The following is a 19790-nucleotide window of genomic DNA, read 5'->3' as shown; positions in this document are numbered from 1 at the left end:
AGTGAGTTGTCTGTTTGGGCCTTTTGTCCATTTTTAAGTAGGGTTGTTATCTTACTGTTGAATCTTAAGAGTTCTTTGTATATTTTGGATACCACATCTGAAATCCAGATATGTTCATCATCCCAGAAAGTTCCCTCCTTTTTTTTCCAGTCAATCCATCATCCCTACAGTCAATTAATGTCCTGATTTTTACCACCATAGATTGTTTGCCTATTCTTGAATTTCATATAACAAGAATCATATGGTATATAGTCTTTTGTGTCTGGCTTTTTTCAGTATAAGGTTTGGATATTCTTTCAGAGTCCTGAGTAGTATTCCATTGCATGACTATACTCCATTTCTTTTTCATCTTAAATATATACTTAGTGTTTTATTAAAAACTTATTGCCAAAACCAAGGTCACCTAGATTTCCTCCTGTCTTATATTTTTAAAGTTTTATAGTTTTACCTATAACATATATCTACAGAGACACTCTCCATTTTTAAAAATTATAGTAAAATATATATAACATAAAATCATTTTAAGCATTTTAAGTGCTCAGTTAAGTGGTATTAAATACATTTGCAATTTGTACAACCATCACCACCATTCATATCCAGAACTTCTTCATCTTCCCAAATCAAAACTTTGTACCCTTTAAAAAATAACTCACTAATCCCACCTACCCGCAGACCCTGACAACCACCTTTCTCTCTGTCTCTATGAATTTGACTATTCTAGGTACCTGATGTAAGTGGAATCAGACAATGTTTTTACTATTTTTAAAAAGTTTTTTATTTATATATTTTTAGACAGAGGGGAAGGGATGGAGAAAAAGGGAGAGAAGCGTCAATGTGTGGTTGCCTCTCACACACCCCCTACTGGGGACCTCCTGCAACCCAGGCATGTGCCCTGATTGGGAATCAAACCAGTGACCCTTTACTTTCACAGGCTGGCACTCAATCCACTGAGCCACACCAGCCAGTAATATTTTTACTTTTGTTGTGCCTCACTTATTCCACTTAGCATAATGTTTTCAAGGTTCATCCACGTTGTAGCATGTATCATTTTTTTCCTTTTGAAGGCTGAATGAAATTCCACTGTGCAACCACATTTTGTTTATCCATTCATTCATTATAGACATTTGGGTTGTGTCTACCCTTTGGCTGTTGTTATGTTCCTCTGAAGATGAGTGGGCAAATATCTGTTAGATTCCTTGTTTTCAATTCTTTTGGATATATACCGGAAGTAGAATTGTTCTCTCTGTTTTTTGTTTGTTTGTTTTTTGTTTTGGTACTCACTTCTGAAATTACCTTTTAATTTTATTTTTATTATTTCTTGAGTTCTGTCTTTGCTATTTTTAAATCTTCCTTTTTTCAATAGTTCTTCTGAATTTTTCTAATTTACATTTTTCAGCACTGAACTTTTTGTCTTGGGATTCCTTTCTATTTTTAAAAATTATTGAGGAGTATAAAATCTTTTTATTTTAGATTTTATTTATTTATTTTCAGAGAGGGAAGGGAGGGAGAAAGAGAGAGAGAGAGAAACATCAATGTGTGGTTGCTGGGGGCCACGGCCTGCAACCCAGGCATGTGCCCTGACTGGGAATTGAACCTGTGACGCTTTGGTTCGCAGCCCACACTCAATCCACTGAGCTACGCCAGCCAGGGCTAAAATCTTAAAAAAAAAAAAAGCCCTGGCTGGCGTAGCTCAGTGGATTGAGCGCAGGCTGCGAACCAAAGCGTCACAGGTTCGATTCCCAGTCAGGGCACATGCCTGGGTTGCAGGCCACGTCCCCAGTGGGGGCCACATGAGAGGCAACCACACATTGATGTTTCTCTCTCTTTCTCCCTCCCTTCCCCTCTCTAAAAATAAATAAATAAAATCTTTAAAAAAAGAGTTAGGATTTAAAAAAGAATTATTGAGGAGTTCAAAGAGCTTTTATTAATGTAGTCTACATTACTAATTTTTACCCTATTAAAAAACTGAGAAAAATTTAAAATATTTATTAACTCATTAAAAGATAACCCTAACATACCCATTATATGTTAATATAAATAATATTTTTGAAAAATAACTATTTTCCAAAATGAAAAACAGTGAGAGGAGGGGCACTGTTTTATATTCTTACAAATTTTTTAATGTCTTAATTGAAGACAGCCAGATTCTCATATCCACTTCTGTATTAAATCTGTTATATGTTGTTTTGGTTGAAATATATTTTTTAAAATCTCACCTTACACAGATATGTTGTTGGAAAAGGAAGGAATGTTTTAATATCTTTTTCAGAGAATTGTGGATATTCTTATTTGATATGATATTAAAAATGGACAAATGGTAATTTCCCAAAGTTTAGTTGTATGTGGAATCTAAAACCATGTCAGTGTATTTTTTTGCACTCTGTTACATTAAAACCCATTGGTATATCTTGCATTTAAATGGATCTTTTACCCATACATGATTTTGTAACATCATGCCTTAGTCATTTGAAAAATAGCAACTGGCTGAGATATGTAGATCTTCTAAATATTGGTAAGTTTCACTATATAACATTTAAAATCCTGTTTGTTAATATAATCACCAATCTCATTCAAAAAGTCTTTAGCCCTGACTGGTGTAGTTCAGTGGGTTGCACGTTAACCCAAAAACCTGAAGGTCGCTGGTTTGATTTCCAGTCAGGACACATGCCTGGGTTGCCGGCCAGGTCCCCTGTTGGGGGCAAGCAAGAGGCACCCCGCTGATGTTCCTCTAACACCTCAATGTTTCTGTCTCTCTTTTTCTTCCTCTCTTCCTCTCTCTCTAAAAAATAAATGAGTAAAATCTTTTTTAAAAGTCTTTAAATATTCGGAAACTGTCAAGTTTGTGGTGGCAAATACAAGTTTTCCAAAATTCTAACGTCTGCTCAGAAGCTCAAATGTTATGATTGACAGTAATTATTGTGAGTTGTTTTCCTGAAGCGACAGGCTCACTTTGTTTATTTCCAAGAAAATTTCTGCCACATATCAGGTCTGAATAACCATAATGTGTCAGGTTTTTTTCCAAGTTAAAATGGTATTCCATTAAAAAGTGGCCTGACAGCTCAAAAATCATACAAGCATTTTCCCTCAGGACATCCACCATACATCGATATGAGGCAGAAGTACTTCATATATACTTCCCATTTAGTCATACAATGTAAAAAAGACATGCAATCAAGCATCAAGATTTAATAAAATTATCCACTTTTACTGCTTTTCCAAGGACATTCTTAAGTGAAGCTGGCTTCTTAAAAACACTGCAAGCATACAGTGATGGAGAATACAATGACTATAAATGAGGTTTGATGCTGCCTTGATTCATCCTAAGGCCCCTGTAGTTTTTGCTTTTTCTCCATAATTGCAAATGTCAACACAGTGAAAAAGCTAATCAGGGTTTTGCTATAATTACAAAAATACTTATCTAAAGTAGTTTTGATTTTGTGGTCCTTGTACATCGTCTCAGGGACCTGCAGAAGTCTAGGGACCCACACTTTGAGAACTGCTACATTTTGCTACAGTATCTTTTAGCTTGCTTTGAAATACTGTTACAATTTTCATTTGTTTTGTGGATATTACTTTCTGGAGTGCTGTCATTGTTTAACAATGTTGTTATGCTCTTTTTTTCTTTTAATAACTTCATATAAAATTTGACCATAATCCTTTTCTCTGGTCTTTGCTTAAGTACAGTAATTTTCCCTATACTTTTAGATGAGAAGGGTGGGCCAGAATAGCTTTTCTAGTTTCAAAGTTTTGGAGATTTCTTTTCTGTTGTGTTCACAAAATACTAAAAAATAGGGCTTTATGCTCCCCCAATATCTGCCATCTTTGCTTCCCTCCCACAGTTATATTTGGTCTTTCTCTTTTCTTTGAACCTGTTTCTCTGTCCCATTCCACATTGATTCTGCTCCCACTACGTCCTCCCTGGTGTGGGTAGTGTCTTGAAATGGATCTTCAGTTTATTACTTTCTAGAATCTATAGGTCCTAGACTGCTCCAGCAGCCTTAGACCTTATTTCAGTGCAGTCCCCCGGCACTCACCTGCAAATTGGAACCTCCTTTCAGTTTTTATTTTAAATATTTTATTTATTTATTTTTAAAGAGACAGGAAGGGAGGGAGAAAGAGAGAAACACTGATGTGTGAGAGAAACGCAGATGGTTGCCTCTCGCATGCCCCAACACAACCCAGGCATGTAACCTGACCAGAATTGATCTGGCAGCCTTTTGGTTTGCAGACCTGCCTCCTTTCGGTTTTGATTGTTATTCTCAGTTTGGTCCATCACACACACTCACCAGTGAGTTTCTATTGACAGGTTTGAGGTTCTCCTCTTTTCAGTGCTCTTAGAAGTCTAGTTGACACATCTCTCTCCCTCCTTCTCTCTCTCTGTCTCTCTCCCTCTCTCCATATATATACACACTTTATATATATTTTAAAGTTATTTAAAGTCATATTTTATACATATGGTTATACACACACAATCACACTTTCCTCACTTAATGTATGTCTTGGAGATCTTTCCATATGAGCATCTATAAATATATCACTCTTTTTAATGGCTGTATAACAATAATTAACACACATACATAGCACTCACCATATGTCTGGTAGTAAGTTTAGTATACATATTCATTTAATCCTACAACGCCTTATGAATTAGGTACTGTTATTTTTATGTTACAGGTGAGTAAACTAATGCACAGAAAAGTTCAGTGACTTATACAAGGTCACAGATCTAGTGCATTTCCCATTGTATCAACATACTGCTATTTAGGACATCTAGTTCTACTCTTCTGCTGATGGACCCTTTCTTTTCTTTCTTTTTTTTCCCAACTCTCCTAAAACCTTTCTGCAGTTGACATCCTTGTGGTATATATTATACATCTTGGCAAAAATTTGTGAGTATTATCTACAAGGCTAAAATCCTAACAGTGAGAGTTTTGGATTTTTAAAAAATTATGTTTTGAGAACTTTTGGAGACTTTAAGTACATCCTTCAGGGTAATTAGGGAAACCCAAGGGTTCTGTAAAACCAAGGTTTTTATGACTGTACTAGATTGTATTGTTGCTTTTAAAAGAAAGATCTGATCTTATTAGCCTTGGATGTAGGGCCTCTCACAGGTGAGATATGGGAGAAAGGAAGGCCTATTTTCACTTACTGCTCTTCACCCAAGCAGAGGTCATAATATGTCTACTGATGATCTCTTTTCAGAATTGGTGGAGTCTCTTTCATTGCAGGGATCTTATGCTGGAAAAATCCATTCCATTGGTGATGCCTTCAGAAATTTTAAAAACCTCCGATCCTTAGATTTATCAAGAAATTTGATCACTAGCCTGAAGGTAAGTTCTACATTCACTGATCAGCCAGTTCAGCCTATTTAATTATTTACTTATCCCTCATCCAAGGACATGCTTATTGATTTTAGAGAGGAGGAAGGAAGGGAGAGAGAGGAAGAGAAACATCAGTTGGTTGCCTCTCAGTGTATGGGACGATGCTCCAACCAGCAGAGCCACACCGGCCAGGGTTTGTTTATTTTTTGATGGGAAGAAATAAGAGATAGATAATGTCAGCTAGGGAAATATTGCATCTTCGTTTTACATGTTTCTAAACTAAATTTTATTATTCATTGTAAAATTCTCTCAACTTTGTTCTATGTTTGAAATTTTTTATGTTTTTATAAAACATTGGGAAAATTCCTTTTGTACTAGGGAAAACTGCATTAAACTATCACAACCTAGAACAATAGTACACATTTTAATTTGTGGAAAAAATTATGAGGAGCACTTATAAAAGTATAGATTCTTAGTCCCTACTCCAAGAGAGATTCTGAGTTAGTGGGTCTGACATGGGCTCAGGAAATATCCCAGGGATGGCATTCGTATGTGGAACACACTTGAAGAAACACTGGACTAAGTTGTTACTGTGAGTTTTTTCAAGGAAGAGGAGGAAATGGTGGCCTTGAAAATAAAAATTTCCAGGTTAGGGAACGGTGGAGCAAAGGGCAGTGCAGGAAATTGAGCAGTGTGTGAAGATTAGTAAACACACTAAACACACGAAAAGAGCTCTATGGACCTAAGCATGTGCACACAGAGATGCAAATTTTGTTTCCTTTGTGGCAGATCCCCAAATGGTGTTTCTGCCATGTGTTCCCATTTTGCCCAGCTAGGTACCTGTCTTGATAAAGCCCTTCTTTGCAAGGCTAAAGAAGGTGAAAAACTCTGAGATGCTATGTAGGATTAGTTCATGATCTCCTGGATTATTCTGCCAATTTTGTACTTCCTAGGGGATACTTGTCTGACAACACAAGCCAGACCCAATGTCAATGTCTAAAATTAAGAGCCCCGAAAGAGGAAGTGCAAATTTCCAGCTAGGACTCTAAAAGCAGAAACTCCAAGTTGGCCTAGGGCTTTAGACTATTTGGTAACAGCCGTGTGTATTGGGCCCACCAGAGCCAGAAAGTATTAGTTCAGAGTTGCTTAAGTCTTCTCTTTTCACATGTATTTTTGTTCTTATTCAGGCTAAAATAATTGAGTAAACAATGCTATAATTTGTTTTTATACTCCCTTTCTTTCCACTTCTGTAAAATGGATATAAAACTGTTGTGAAGATTGATCAGATTAGCATATGTGGTCACATGTAACATTTATAAGACTCCTGGTACAGTGCTTCATATAGGAAGCACTTAGTCAATGTTAGTTTTCTACATTTTTTGCATCTATGATTTATCTGCATATATTAATCTCTATTAATTCTGAATCATTTTGCTTAGTTTTCCCAGGGGAGATATGTTTTATATTATTTCTAGTGTAACTTTGGGGAATATATGAATTCATGCCAACTAGGAAAAGTAAAAGGAGAAGTCATTTCCTTGATTTTTACACTGAGAAACATTAAAAGATTTCTTGAGCTGGGACATTAGACACATTTAAAGACAGTCCTAATGGTGTATTACCCTGAGAGTGTGGCCAAAGGCACTGATAAGTATTCTAACCACTATCTCTTTCACAATATAGAAGTTAATGGAATTGAAAAAGCTGTAAAGAAATGCATCAGAGTATAGACAGCGTTCTATCTGTAAATGTTTTGTGTATATCTTTGAGTTTTCCAAATTACCTACAATGAGAAAAAGGCTATTTTAAGTGGGAGAAGAATAAAAACATTATTTTATAAGTACATGGTAGAAAATAATTCTAACTTTCTGAAATAACTCTTAATGACAGAGTTCCTTTTATGGTAAGCATTTTTATTACTGAAAGTATGTGATTATATATATTATATACATGTTTTGAGGTATTGTCCTGAAATTTAGTGTTGGACAAAAGTGGCAAACTAGTCAAATACATGAACATTAAACAATTATTTTCAGTAATAGGTTTCAGCAAAGGAGGAATATTGTAGCTTTTCCTCTGAGTTTCCTAGTCCTGATTCTGTTGTTGCCAAATAAATGGAGGGGTGGGATTTCCAAACCCACAGAAGAACTAAAGAAGGAAGAATTTGCTTATATGGTGGCAGTAACTCTGAAACAGGGACGAGAGGGGTTCTAGACCTGTCCAGGAGGAAAGACCTGGAGATAGCATTGTTTTATTTTCCCATGTAGTCCATTGACCTTCTCCCCCAGAACCATATCTTGTGCCCACCTCCCTTCCTGTTGTAAATTATGGTGTTTCTGGGCTCAGGAGTGTGACTGTGGCAAGAGTGAGAGAAGGGCAAAAGGGACTTGGCCTGGCTGCCACAGGGAAGGACTGGATTGGGAGAGTGATCAGGAAGCAACAGAAGAAGAGAATTCACCACAGCTATTTGAATGCCAGGTTTTGTAAAGGAGAAGATGTATGAGATCTGTGAATTATTAACCCTGTAGTATTCTTATTCTCAGAATAAGAGAGTTTCAACCCTGCTTTTCTCATTGGTGACTTGGGTTACATGCTTATGCATGGAAAGTAATAGATATATTTCCACCTTTATTTGTGAGATTCCTAGTCCTTATCAACATGCAGCTTCATAATGTGGTCTTTTCCTTGCAGGGCATCCAGTGTTTATGTTCACTCCAAGACCTGAATTTGTATTATAACAACATTCCTTCGTTAGTGGAGGTGTCCCGCCTACAGCCTTTATCCTTCCTCAAAGAACTAGATTTGAGACTCAATCCTGTTGTCAGGAAAGATACAGATTATAGGCTTTTTGCTGTGTACACGCTACAAACTCTGGAGAAACTGGGTGAGACCTTCGTTCCCTGTTACTTGCCCCAGAATCTTATTTTAAACCAGCTGCCTCTTAATTTTTTGATGTTGGCTCAAAGTGTGCACTGGCAGGATATATTTGTTTATTAGTCAATATTTATGTAACTCTTCTGTTGGCAGGATGTATGACAAGTCCTTTTATTGTTTATTGAATGACAATCTATGATTTTATCAGTTACTTCCAGCTTTAGTTTTCTTCAGCTGATGGTTTCACCACCATTTCCTCCCCAACAAAAAGTTTCCAGGTTGAAATTTATTTTTCCAGATGCCTCAACTTTGTAACTGTATTAGCAGTAGAAAACAAATATAACTCTTTGGGACTGCATTGGCAAGGAACAATAAATATTCCTTCAAATTAGCTAGTCTATTTCTTTATAATGTTATTGTTGAGTATACCTTGATTGATATAAAATTTGATTTCACATGTTCCTGGGAAGGTTATTATAGGGAAACTAAGAGAAGTCTCTCAGAAATGGTGTAACTTTCAGCTTTAAGATTGGGCCATTTAGATTGTTTGTTGCCCAAGCTCTACTGCAGGGCTAGTTACACCTATGTGGCAGTTGTTGCTATGGTACCCGTGCAGTCTCCCGGAGTTACTGCTTGCTCCAGTGACAACATAATAGCATTATTTTATGACCTGTCTCTAACAAAAGACTGGTCTTTAGTCTTTACGCAGTGATTATGATTTTTTGACTCACCACTGTCTACTTTGAAAAAGAAACATGCTCAGATCACGGTTTTTGCCTCCAGATGACCGAGCCGTACGAGAGAGTGAGAGAAAAGCTGCCAAGCTGCATTTTAGTCAGTTGGGCAACAGTGAAAATTTTCTTTTAGAGGTGGAAAAAAGGTAAGAAGATTCTGTACAAAAAGTTTTTTATTTTGGATCTGCACATACAGAGCAGTGAATTCCTGCTTAACTTTCTTCATTTTCCAGCAGAAATCTCCACAAAACAGATCCAAGATAAAAGTATCTATCCAACATATTGAGATTTATCTGGGATGAGAATCTGGCCCTCAGTGGGAACATTTCTGCTTTCTTAAGCTATTGGATCTGTTTTGAATATATTTGTAAATTCTCTAAAATTGTGTTGAAAGCTTATAGATAGAGATACTGTGAGATAACTCATTATCTGCACAAATGCTTACAAACGTTTCTTGGTAGAGTTATAAATCAGTACATGGTCTTTTCCTGTTGAATTAGGAGTATTATGTTACCATAGGCAGGGTTGTTAGAAATACATTTGTTAAAGAATAATGACGGAAGCATTTCTGTACAAAACCAAAAGTAGTCAGACCTTGAAGCTCTAAAGTATCTGAGTGGTAGAATTTCTATTCTTTGTTACTAAAACCCTATCAAAATAAGGTACTATATCTTCTACTCCAAAACACATGCTTTTTTAAAAAAGTGGTTTTATAAGACTTCTGGTTGAGATGGCAGTATAGGCAGACATGGCTCACCTTTTTGCACAACCGCATCAAAATTACAACTAAATATAGAACAACCATCACTCAGAACCATCGGAAATAAAGTTCAATGGAAGTCTGGCAAGTATGGAATCAAAGTAACCACATCCATCCAGACTGGTAGGAGGAATGCAGACAAGGAACGGGCTGGTCCCTCACCCACATATGGTAGTTAAAACTCGGGAGGGATATCTTGGGAGCAAGGAGTCTCAGCCCGACACCAAGCCATGCAGTCTAGGGTTCCAGAGCCAAGAACAAAAGTCCCTACAACTTCTGGCTGCAAAAACCAGAGGGGATTGAGTTAGTGGATAAAGTTGCTGGAGCCCCAACCAGTTCTTCTTAAAGAACCCACACATGGACTCACCTACTCAGACTCACTCCCTCTGAGCTCCAGCACCACAGTAGGAGTTTGAAAGGCACCACTGGCATAGAGGGAGAAACTGAGGTATCAGGAAACAAGGCGAACAGAGGCCATTGTCCCTTTTCTGAACCCTCCCCACACACACCCAGCAGGCTAGTGGCGTATCTGAGACTCAATCAACCTAGCTGACACTGTTTGACCTGCCTTGGAGATCCCCAGAGACTCTGTCCCAGCCAACTTATAGGCCCACCCAAGCTTCTTTTCCTTATGAATGGCTGGTCTTGGCTTAAGCTTCACAACTTCCTAAATCCTCTTAAACAAGCAACAGCTGGCCTCAGTGAGCCCCAGGCCTGGCACTAGCAGCAACTAGCCTAGATTCACAGCTTGGCTTCACCTGGGAATCTCCAAGCCCAGCACAAGTAGCAGCCATCTCAGATTGCTTTATATCTCAGGCAGCATGGCCCCAGGAAAAATACAGGTGGGGCTGACCTTGGCCAACCCACCCACTGGACAGCTACAGACGACTTTGTAGCACTACCACCCTTGCACAGCTGATCTTCCACAGAGGGCAGAGGTTGGTGGTCAGTGGTCACAGCCAGTCTTTGCAGCTGACTGACCTGGGTAATTCCCTCGCATTTACTTGCCAGTAGCAATCAAGTCTCAACTATAAGAGACAGGTGTACTTAGCTCACATAAAGGGTGCACTTGGAGTATCCAGCTTGGGTGATAGGGGAGGCTGTGCTACTGGACTACACAGGACACCTACTACATTAGGCCACACTATGAAGACACAAAAGTCAAGGCAGCTCTAATACATAGAAACAAACACAGGGAGACTGTCAAAATGAGGAGACAAAGAAACATGGCCCAGATGAAAGAACAGATCAAAACTCCAGAAAAAGAGCTAAACAAAATGGAGATAAGCAATCTATCAGATGCAGAGTTCAAAACACTGGTCATAATGATGCTCAAGAACTTAGTAAGGACCTCAACAGCATAAAAAAATCCAGTCAGTTACAAAAGGGATACACGAATTGAAATAAAGAACAATTTATAGGGAAACAACAGTAGAGTGGATGAAGCCAAGAATCAAAGCAATGATTTGGAACATAAGGAAGCAAAAAACAACCAATCCAAACAAGAAGGAAAAAGAATCCAAAGAAGGATAGTATAAGTGACTTCTAGGACAACTTCAAGAGGTTCGACATTTGCTTCATAGGGGTGCCAGAAGAACAACAGAAAATGCAAGAAATTGGAAATCTATTTGAAAAAGATGATGAAAGAAAACTTCCCTAATTTGGCGAAGAAAATAGACATGCAAGTACAGGAAGCACAGAGAGTCCCAAACAAAATGGATGCAAAGAGGCCCACTCCAAAACACATTACAATTAAAATGCCATAGATTGAAGATAGAGAATCTTAAAAACAGCAAGAGAAAAGCAGTTAGCTCTTACGGGAGTTCCCATAAGACTGTCAGCTGATTTCTCAAAAGAAACTTTGCAGGCTAGAATGTATTGTAAGAAATATTCAAAGTCGAGGACTTCCAGCCAAGATGGAGGCATAGGTAGACGCACCGTACCTCCACACACAACCAAAATAGGGACAACAACAATTTAGAAACAGAATAACATCCAGAAATGATAGAAAATTGATCTGAATGGAAGTCAAGACAACCAAGAAGTTGAATTAGACCCATGCATCCAGACTGGTAGGAGGGGTGGAGATGAGCAGCCAGGCGCGGGTCACAGCTCAGAGACCAGAGAGCAGTGGGACCGGCACGTAAGGCATCTGGGGCACTCAAGACCACAGCAGGTGGACCCTGAGTATGCAGGCGGCAGCTGGCAGACCCCGGCCCAGGGGTGGCAACCGGTAACCGGCAGGCCCAGTGAGGCAGTGATTGTAAAGCAAGGCAGTGCGCACAACCCAGGATCACAGCGCTGGGAAATAGAGCCTCAGGACACTGATTGAGGTCACCTGTGGGAGTTGAGGCACATGGAGAGACACCCAGCCTCACAGGGGAAGTCCTTGGAGAGTCCCACGGCGTGCACAAGCCCACCCACACGGGAATTGGCACCAGAGGGGCCCAGTTTGCTTGGGGGAAGCAGCAGAGGGGACTGAGGTCCCACGGAGAATGGAGCAACCACCATTGTTCCCTCTCGACCCCACCCCCACATACAATGTCACAACCCAGCGACTAGGGTGCCCTATTGTGGTGAACACCTAAGGTTCTGCCCCTTACTGTAACAGGTGTGACCAGACCAAAAAAGAGAGACAGAGAGAGAGAGAGAGAGAGAGAGAGATGGTTCAAACAGAAGAACAAATCAAAGCCCCAGAATCCATCATTTTAAGTGACCAAGAGATAGCCAACCTATCCGATGCACAGTTCAAAACACTGGTGATCAGGATGCTCACAGAATTGGTTGATTTTGGTCGCAAATTAGATGAACAAATGCAGGCTACGATAAGAGAAATGAAGGAAAATGCACAGGGAACCAATAGTGATGGGAAGGAAACTGGGACTGAAAACAATAGCATGGATCAGAAGGAAGAAAGAAACAACCAAACAGGAAAGAATGGAGAAATAAGAATTTTAAAAAAAGAGGAGAAGCTTAGAAACTTCCAGGACATCTTTAAACGTTCCAACATCCGAATTATAGGGGTACCAGAAGGAGAAGAGGGAGAGTCAAAAATTGAAAACTTATTTGAACAAATAATAAAGGAGAACTTCCCCATTCTGGCAAAGGAAATAGACTTCCAGGAAGTCCAGGAAGCTCAGAGAATCCCAAAGAAGTTGGACCCAAGAAAGAACACACCAAAGCACATCATAATTACATTAGCCAAGGTAAAAATGAAGGAGAGAATCCTAGAAGCAGCAAGAGATAAAGAGACAGTAACCTACAAAGGAGTTCCCACCAGACTGTCAGCTGATTTCTCAAAAGAGACCTTACAGGCAAGAAGGGGCTGGAAAGAAGTATTCTAAGTCATGAAAGGCAAGGACATACATCCAAGATTGCTCTATCCAGCAAAGCTTTCATTTAGAATGGAAGGGCAGATAAAGTGCTTCTCAGATAAGGTCAAGTTAAAGGAGTTCATCATCACCAAGCCCTTATTTTATGAAATGTTAAAGGGACTTATCTAAGAAAAGAAAAGATTTAAAAAAACATGTATGGTAAAAGGACAGCAAACTCACAATTATTAACAACCACACCTAAAACAAAACCAAAAGAAACTAAGCAAACAACTAGAACAGGAACAGAACCACAGAAAGGGAGATCACATGGAGGGTTAGCAATAAGAGAGTGGGAGGAGGAGAGAATAGGAAAAGGTATAGAGAATAAGTAGCATAGATGGTAGGTAGAAAATAGACAGGAGGAGGGCAAGAATAGTATGGGAAATGTAGAAGCTAAAGAACTTATGACACATGGACATGAACTAAAGGGGGGGAATGTGGGTGGGAGAGGGTGTACAGGGTGGAGGGGAGTGAAGGGGGGAAATGGGACAACTGTAATAGCATAATCAATAAAATATATTAAAAAATAAATATTCAAAGTCATGAAAAGTGAGAACCTACAGCCAAGATTGCTGTACCCAGCAAAACTATCATTTAGAATCAAAGGGCAGATAAAGAGCTTCCCAGACAAGAAAAAATTAAAGGAGTTCATCATCACCAAACCATTATTATATGAAATGTTAAAGGGACTTACTTGAGAAAAATAAGATCAAAACTACGAACAATAAAATGGCAAAAAATATCTATCTGTCAACAATTGAACCTGAAAAGCAAAAGATGAGAGGGGGTGTGGGGGGATGGGTGAAGAGATGAGAGGATTAAGAAGTACAAATAGGCAGTTACAGAGTAGCCATGGGGATGTAAAGTATAGTATAGGAAATGGAGTTGCCAAAGAACTTATATGCCTGACCCATGGACATGAACATCGGTGTGGGGATTGCCTGAGGGATTGGGGGTGTGCTGGGTGGAAGGGGCCAAGGGGGGAAAATCAGGCCAACTATAATAACATAATAAATATATATATTTAAAAAGTGGGTATAATTTTTGAAAATTAGAAGTCATTTACAACAATTTAAATAATACAGAAAAGTACAGTGAAAAAAGTCAAAATCATTCCATATTCTGTTACCAAGAGTTATCTACTAGCAATGTTTAGTATACATTCTTCCAAACTTTTGTGTACCTATGGATAACATGCAGATTTATCTTTAGTATTTTTTTCTGAAGATAAAAGTAATGCATGCATAATGTAAATTTCAAAATGTACAGAAAGAATACAAGAATAAAATAGTAACTCATAATTCCACTACTCAGAAATAAACACCAATTATATTATGGTAAATATCCTTTTAGTCTTAGGTATGTTATGTGTGTATGTCTGTATATAATATATATAATATATGCTATATAATATAGTGACAAAATTATTTTAAAATACATTTATTTTATAGTAATTTGCTTCCTCTACATACTATTTTAAATACAATATCGTGAACATATCCCCACACCATTAAATAGTCTTTCCTAGAATGAGTTTTTTATTTATTTGCTTTTTTATTGCCTTTTTCTCCACTATAACATAAGCTCCATGAGAACAATGACCTTGCTTTTCTTGTTTATGCAGTATCCCTAGCGCCTAGAACAGTGTCCAACACATATAAGGTGCTAAGAAATAATCTGTTGAATGATGAATGAATGAAGTCAGTACCTGTTGGCTTGAGATCCTTCTCTTTTCTAGTGACTTTGCCTATCTGTGCTCTGAGTTTGTTATATGTTTAATAATGTAACCCTCAGAGAACATCCTTAGTTCCTTGTTTTTTTTTAGTCACCTATTTTCAAAGTCAGGTTTATTGAGGTTAATTTATATAGAGTAAAATTCATCCTTCAGTAGAAAGAAATAGAATGTCTCTTAAAAATTGTTTGTATAGCCCTGAGCAACTGGGTGTAGCTCAGTTGGGTGGGTGTTGTCCTGCAGAGCTTAAGGTCACTAGTTTGACTCCTGGTCAGGGCACATGCCTAGGTTGCAGGCTGGGTCCCCACTTGGTGGCCTGTGGGAGGCAACTTATCAGTGTTTCTCTCCCTCTCTTCCCCCTCCCTTCCCCTCTCTCTAAAAATAAATAAGTGAGAAGATTGTTGTAAAAATCATTTGTATACATATATTTTATAAAGTGATTTTTATTTTTTAAAGATTTTAAATTAATTTATGTATTTATTTATTTTAGAGAGAGTGGTAAGGAGGGAGAAGGAAAGGGGGAGAAACATTGAATTTACCAATAGGTAGCCTCTCATATGCCTCCAGCTGGGAACCCAGTCTGCAATCAGTTGCCTCTCATAAGCTCCCAAGTGGGGACCTGGCCTGTAATCCAGGCATTTGCCCTGACCAGGAATCAAACCAGTGACCTTTCAGTTCGCAGGCTGATGTTCATCCAGTGAACCACACCAGCCAGGGTGTAATTTCAATTTTAAATGCATTGGGGTACACTGCTTACTATAGAGATACAGAGATGAATTAATATATAAATGAATAAACTTTCTAGTAAGGCAAATAATTAGTGCCATGATATTTCTGTTTAGTTACCATATAATGACTGCAAAACCAGAGGTAAAATGTTACTCAGATGCCCAGTATTATCTTACAAGCTCTCTAACCTTGGGTGAAAAAAAAAAATTAAGCCTTTCTGAGTCCCAGTTCTCCCAACCCATAAAATGGGGATACTAGATCATAGGAGAGCTTTTATGATCAAATGGTGGGTGTGAAGTGCCTGCCTCATTGTCAAGGTTGCCTACTTACTGTACTTCTCAATTTAATTGTAGTACATTAGTGAAGCGCAAACACTTACTTGCCTTTCTTGTGTGTTTTTCTAATTAATGGCTATAGTTTTCTCCACTATAATTCTTGGCAATGGAACCTTCCTTTCTGTGTTTTGAGCTTTTTAATTCAAAAGTAAATATTTTATTCCCTCAAAATCATTCAGACCTAAGTTTGCATTAAGAAAACAGTGTGTGTAAATTCTGAATTTTCTGGCTTTCATACTTGAAAGGCTGAACTATAAATGTTGTTTTCTATCATGTTCCCAGTAAAATATGACTTTAAAAATGGCTTTAGCCCTAGCTAATGTGGCTCAGTGGATTGAGTGCTAGCCTGGGAACCAAAGGATCATTGGTTTGATTCCCAGTCAGGGCACATGCCTGGGTTGCAGGCCAGGTCCCCAGTAGGGGGCGTGCAAGAGGCAACCACACATTGATGTTTCTCTCCCTCTCTCCTTCCCTTCCCTTCTCTCTAAAAATAAATTTAAAATCTTAAAAATAAATAAAATTTAAAAATTAAAATGGCTTTAACTGAAATTTTTATGAAATCAATATGTTCTAGAGCATTTTAAAATGTGGACCATCATGAATTAGTGTTTTCTAAATAGCATTTATTGGTGATCTCAGAAACCTTCTTTTGAGTTTTAAACCAATTATTCTATGTGGCAGCTCCAGGGAGAAGACAATGAAAAACTGTGTGACAGATGAAAGCTGTGTATCAAAAGTCAGTACAAATGTTGATAACAGGATTGAAACTGGTAAGTTTTCTCTCTAATCATAAATGATTAAAACATTAGTTGTTTCAGCTTTTGTGGTGAATCTTGGGTAGAATGAAGACAAAATAGTTGAGAAATAACATAGATTTAAAGCCAACACAAGATTTACTGGCTGTGTTTTTCTTTTCTCTCACTGCCAGGAGAGCCCTACTTATTGAGCGAGCCCAAGCCAGGACCAATCAAAGCACAAGCTGTACTCAGAGTTCAATTTCATTTATATCACTTTACATCATCAGTACACCCTGAAAGTTGCATTGCTAGTCCCCCAAGGACCCCTTTACATTGTTAAGGTGATTGATACATTAGCCAGAGATTCATGGCTCATCTGCCATCAGTGCACCTCACACACTGGGCCTTCTGGGCTTCTCCATCTGGAACCTTTGCAGCTGTAGAATCTGTGTTTGTGCTGTGTTCCTAGGGAGTGTTACCTGTAAGCATTGTTGACAATCTAATATTACAATGGTTATGCCACATTGATGCTAGTGCCACAGGCTAGGAGAAAGCTTTCCATTGGAGAAATTGCATGCTGTGGACCCTTATGGGTTAACCTGGTACTTGTCAGATGTCCTTTTTTACTTGAGAAAACTTTCTTCCGTGTGGAGGCCTCTGTCTCTCTGATGGATCTATTGGATTATATACAAACGTTAAAAGTCAATCCTAAAATCCCACCAATAAATTTAGTAGATTGACTGTGTAGTTTAGACCTTAAGGATTTTCAGTTTATAACATATAGTCGTTTATTTTCCTGACTTATCTATCTATGTGGACATTTATTGACAAGTCATTTTTATAGTATTACATGGTAAAATAAGCCATAGTGAGGTATGATTTTTATTTTCCTTTTTTGGAAGACTCAATGCACATAGGTCATGGACCATGCATTTCTTTATTGCATTTTAATTTTTTTCAACCCTCACCTGAGGATATGTTTATTGATCTTAGAGAAAGAGGAAGGGGGAGAGAGAGAGAGATCCATCGATTGATTATCTCCTGTATGTGCCCTGACTGGGGACCGAATCTGCAACCTAGGTATGTGCCCCAACCAGGAATCAAACCTGCAACCTTTCGGTGTATGAAACAACACTCCAACCAACTGAGCCACCTGGCCAGGGCATCTTTATTTTATTTTAAATAGCATTTTTAGTATTTGAGAATTGATGAAATCATAATAATTTTGGAAAATATTGAAAAGCATGAAGAACAATATTTTAATCACTCATAAACATTTTCCCTAAAAAGGATACCAGTTAATTTGGCATACAACCTTCCTCTCTTTTCTAGGTACAAGCATTTATATATCCACTTCCAGAAAGACAAAGATACAGTGAAGCATAATTTGCCTTTTTGTGGGAGCTGAATTAAATTTCACTTACATCATATTACATCATTACCACACACAAGGATTCACTCCATGAATTAAGATGCTTTAAAGTACATAATCTCTACTTGGGAACAAACAGCTTTACAAGACACAGGGCCCATTTCTCAAGGTTCTAAGAAGTTCCAGCTGTTGCCTGGGATTTTTTAAAATATAAAATTTATTTTGCTATTTTAAAACGTTGAAGAGCTTTGCTTTCCACTGAGAGTTATGTTTGAGCTAGATCCCTGGGGAGTTTTGCCTGTAAGTACTGTTGGTAATTCAATATGACTAACGTGTTTATCATGTTAATGGTCCTGCCACAAGCTAGGAGAAAACATTTTGGAGAACAGTTCTCACTAGCTCCTTTCAAAACAGTGCTTTCCCACCAATCGTTTAGAATAGGCAGGGAATCTCCACTGTCTTGGATCCTCATCTTACTTTCCTAACCATGTAATCTTTGTCTCTTTCAGAGGTTCCTCTCTTTCCCCACACCCCTGAAATAAGCATTTCTAGACTATGTCTTTAGACTCTCTTCTTTCTCTACTCCTTGTCCTTATTGAGTTCCTCTATTTCCACAGCTTGCTTTATTTCCTCCCTATGACTCTTAAATATACTGGTCTAGCCTTAACAAACTATATCAATCTCTCTGCACCAGTCCCCCATTTCTATTGACCAACTAGTAATATATACTTGAAATCACCACTGGATAACTTTCCAGCCCCTGAAGCTAAACATGTTAAAAAACCAAGTGAACCCCATTCCTCTAGCTCTAAACATCATCTAGGGCAGGGGTGTCAAACTCATTTTCCCTGGGGGCTACATCAGTCTTTCAGTTGTCTTCAAAGGGCTGAAGGTAATTTTAGGACTGTGTAAATGTAACTACTCCTTAACTAGGGGCAAGGAGCTCGGCACTGCCGCTGGGCAGAAACAAGGTGCTAGGCCTGGTAAAACAAGGTGGAGGGCTGGATTCAGCCCACAGGCCTTGTGTTTGCTACCTGTGATCTAGGGTCTCATCAGTTAGGGTCTCGCTCAGAATCTTAGGGATTGATGTTGCTTTCTCCCCTAAAGTATAGCTGAATGTTCATACTCTGTAGTACGATCCACAGTTGACAGTCCTTTCTTTCCCTTTCCTAATAGTCTCTTAACAGCTGTGCTTAGTAGCTGTCATTTACTGAGTGTAAATGCTGGGCCAGGCCCTGTGCATTATCTCATTTAATCCTCACAACAGCCTCAAAGGTGATTATAATTATCCTTGATTTAAAAGATGAGGAAACTGAGACACAAGGAGGTGAAATAACTTGCTCTAGTTATACAGTAAGTGGCAGAGCTAAGATGCAAACTCTGGTCCATCCATCATCAAAGTCCACTTAACCATGAATTACATCATGCTACTGCCCAGTCTCTTCTTCCTTCAGGGTATTTTGTACTTTCCTGTCAGATTAATTTTTCTTAAAACTCAGCTGTGATACTCATACTTACTTGCCTGCTCCAAAACTTCCATGGCTCCCACCATTTACTAAATTAAGACTCGTTAATCTGACATACAAGCCTCCCCTAAACTCTGGCTGCAGTTTCTCTCTTCGGCCTACCCTGTAACCTTATCTTCTTCTGTTTCTTAACTACAGTGTCCAATGCTTCAATCAAACCAAACCACTCCCTCGTCCTCATTTAGTTCTCCCTTTCTCCCTCCGCTGCCCCTGAACTAATGCTGTCCTTTCTGCTTGGAATGCTTTAATCAAAATCCTACCCTTTCTTTATGACCCAACTCAAATCCATCCTTTTT

General features: G+C 38.5%; 1 protein-coding gene across 1 annotated transcript in view; it reads left to right on the top strand.

The window, feature by feature from the left end:
- Window positions 1-19790, top strand: part of LRRC36 (leucine rich repeat containing 36) — a 57340-nt gene that overhangs the window by 12016 nt on the left and 25534 nt on the right. The window contains exons 2-5 of the mRNA XM_045818874.1: window positions 5203-5330; window positions 8013-8205; window positions 8979-9075; window positions 16541-16629. Coding sequence (XP_045674830.1) covers window positions 5203-5330; window positions 8013-8205; window positions 8979-9075; window positions 16541-16629 — 507 coding nt within the window. The remainder of the gene's footprint in view (window positions 1-5202; window positions 5331-8012; window positions 8206-8978; window positions 9076-16540; window positions 16630-19790) is intronic.

Source organism: Phyllostomus hastatus, unplaced genomic scaffold (assembly GCF_019186645.2).
Source record: "Phyllostomus hastatus isolate PE091 unplaced genomic scaffold, TTU_PhHast_1.1 phas_scaffold_345, whole genome shotgun sequence".
Taxonomy (NCBI): Eukaryota; Metazoa; Chordata; class Mammalia; order Chiroptera; family Phyllostomidae; genus Phyllostomus; species Phyllostomus hastatus.
Note: the sequence above shows the minus strand (reverse complement) of the source record. Positions and strands in the feature narration are given on the sequence as shown.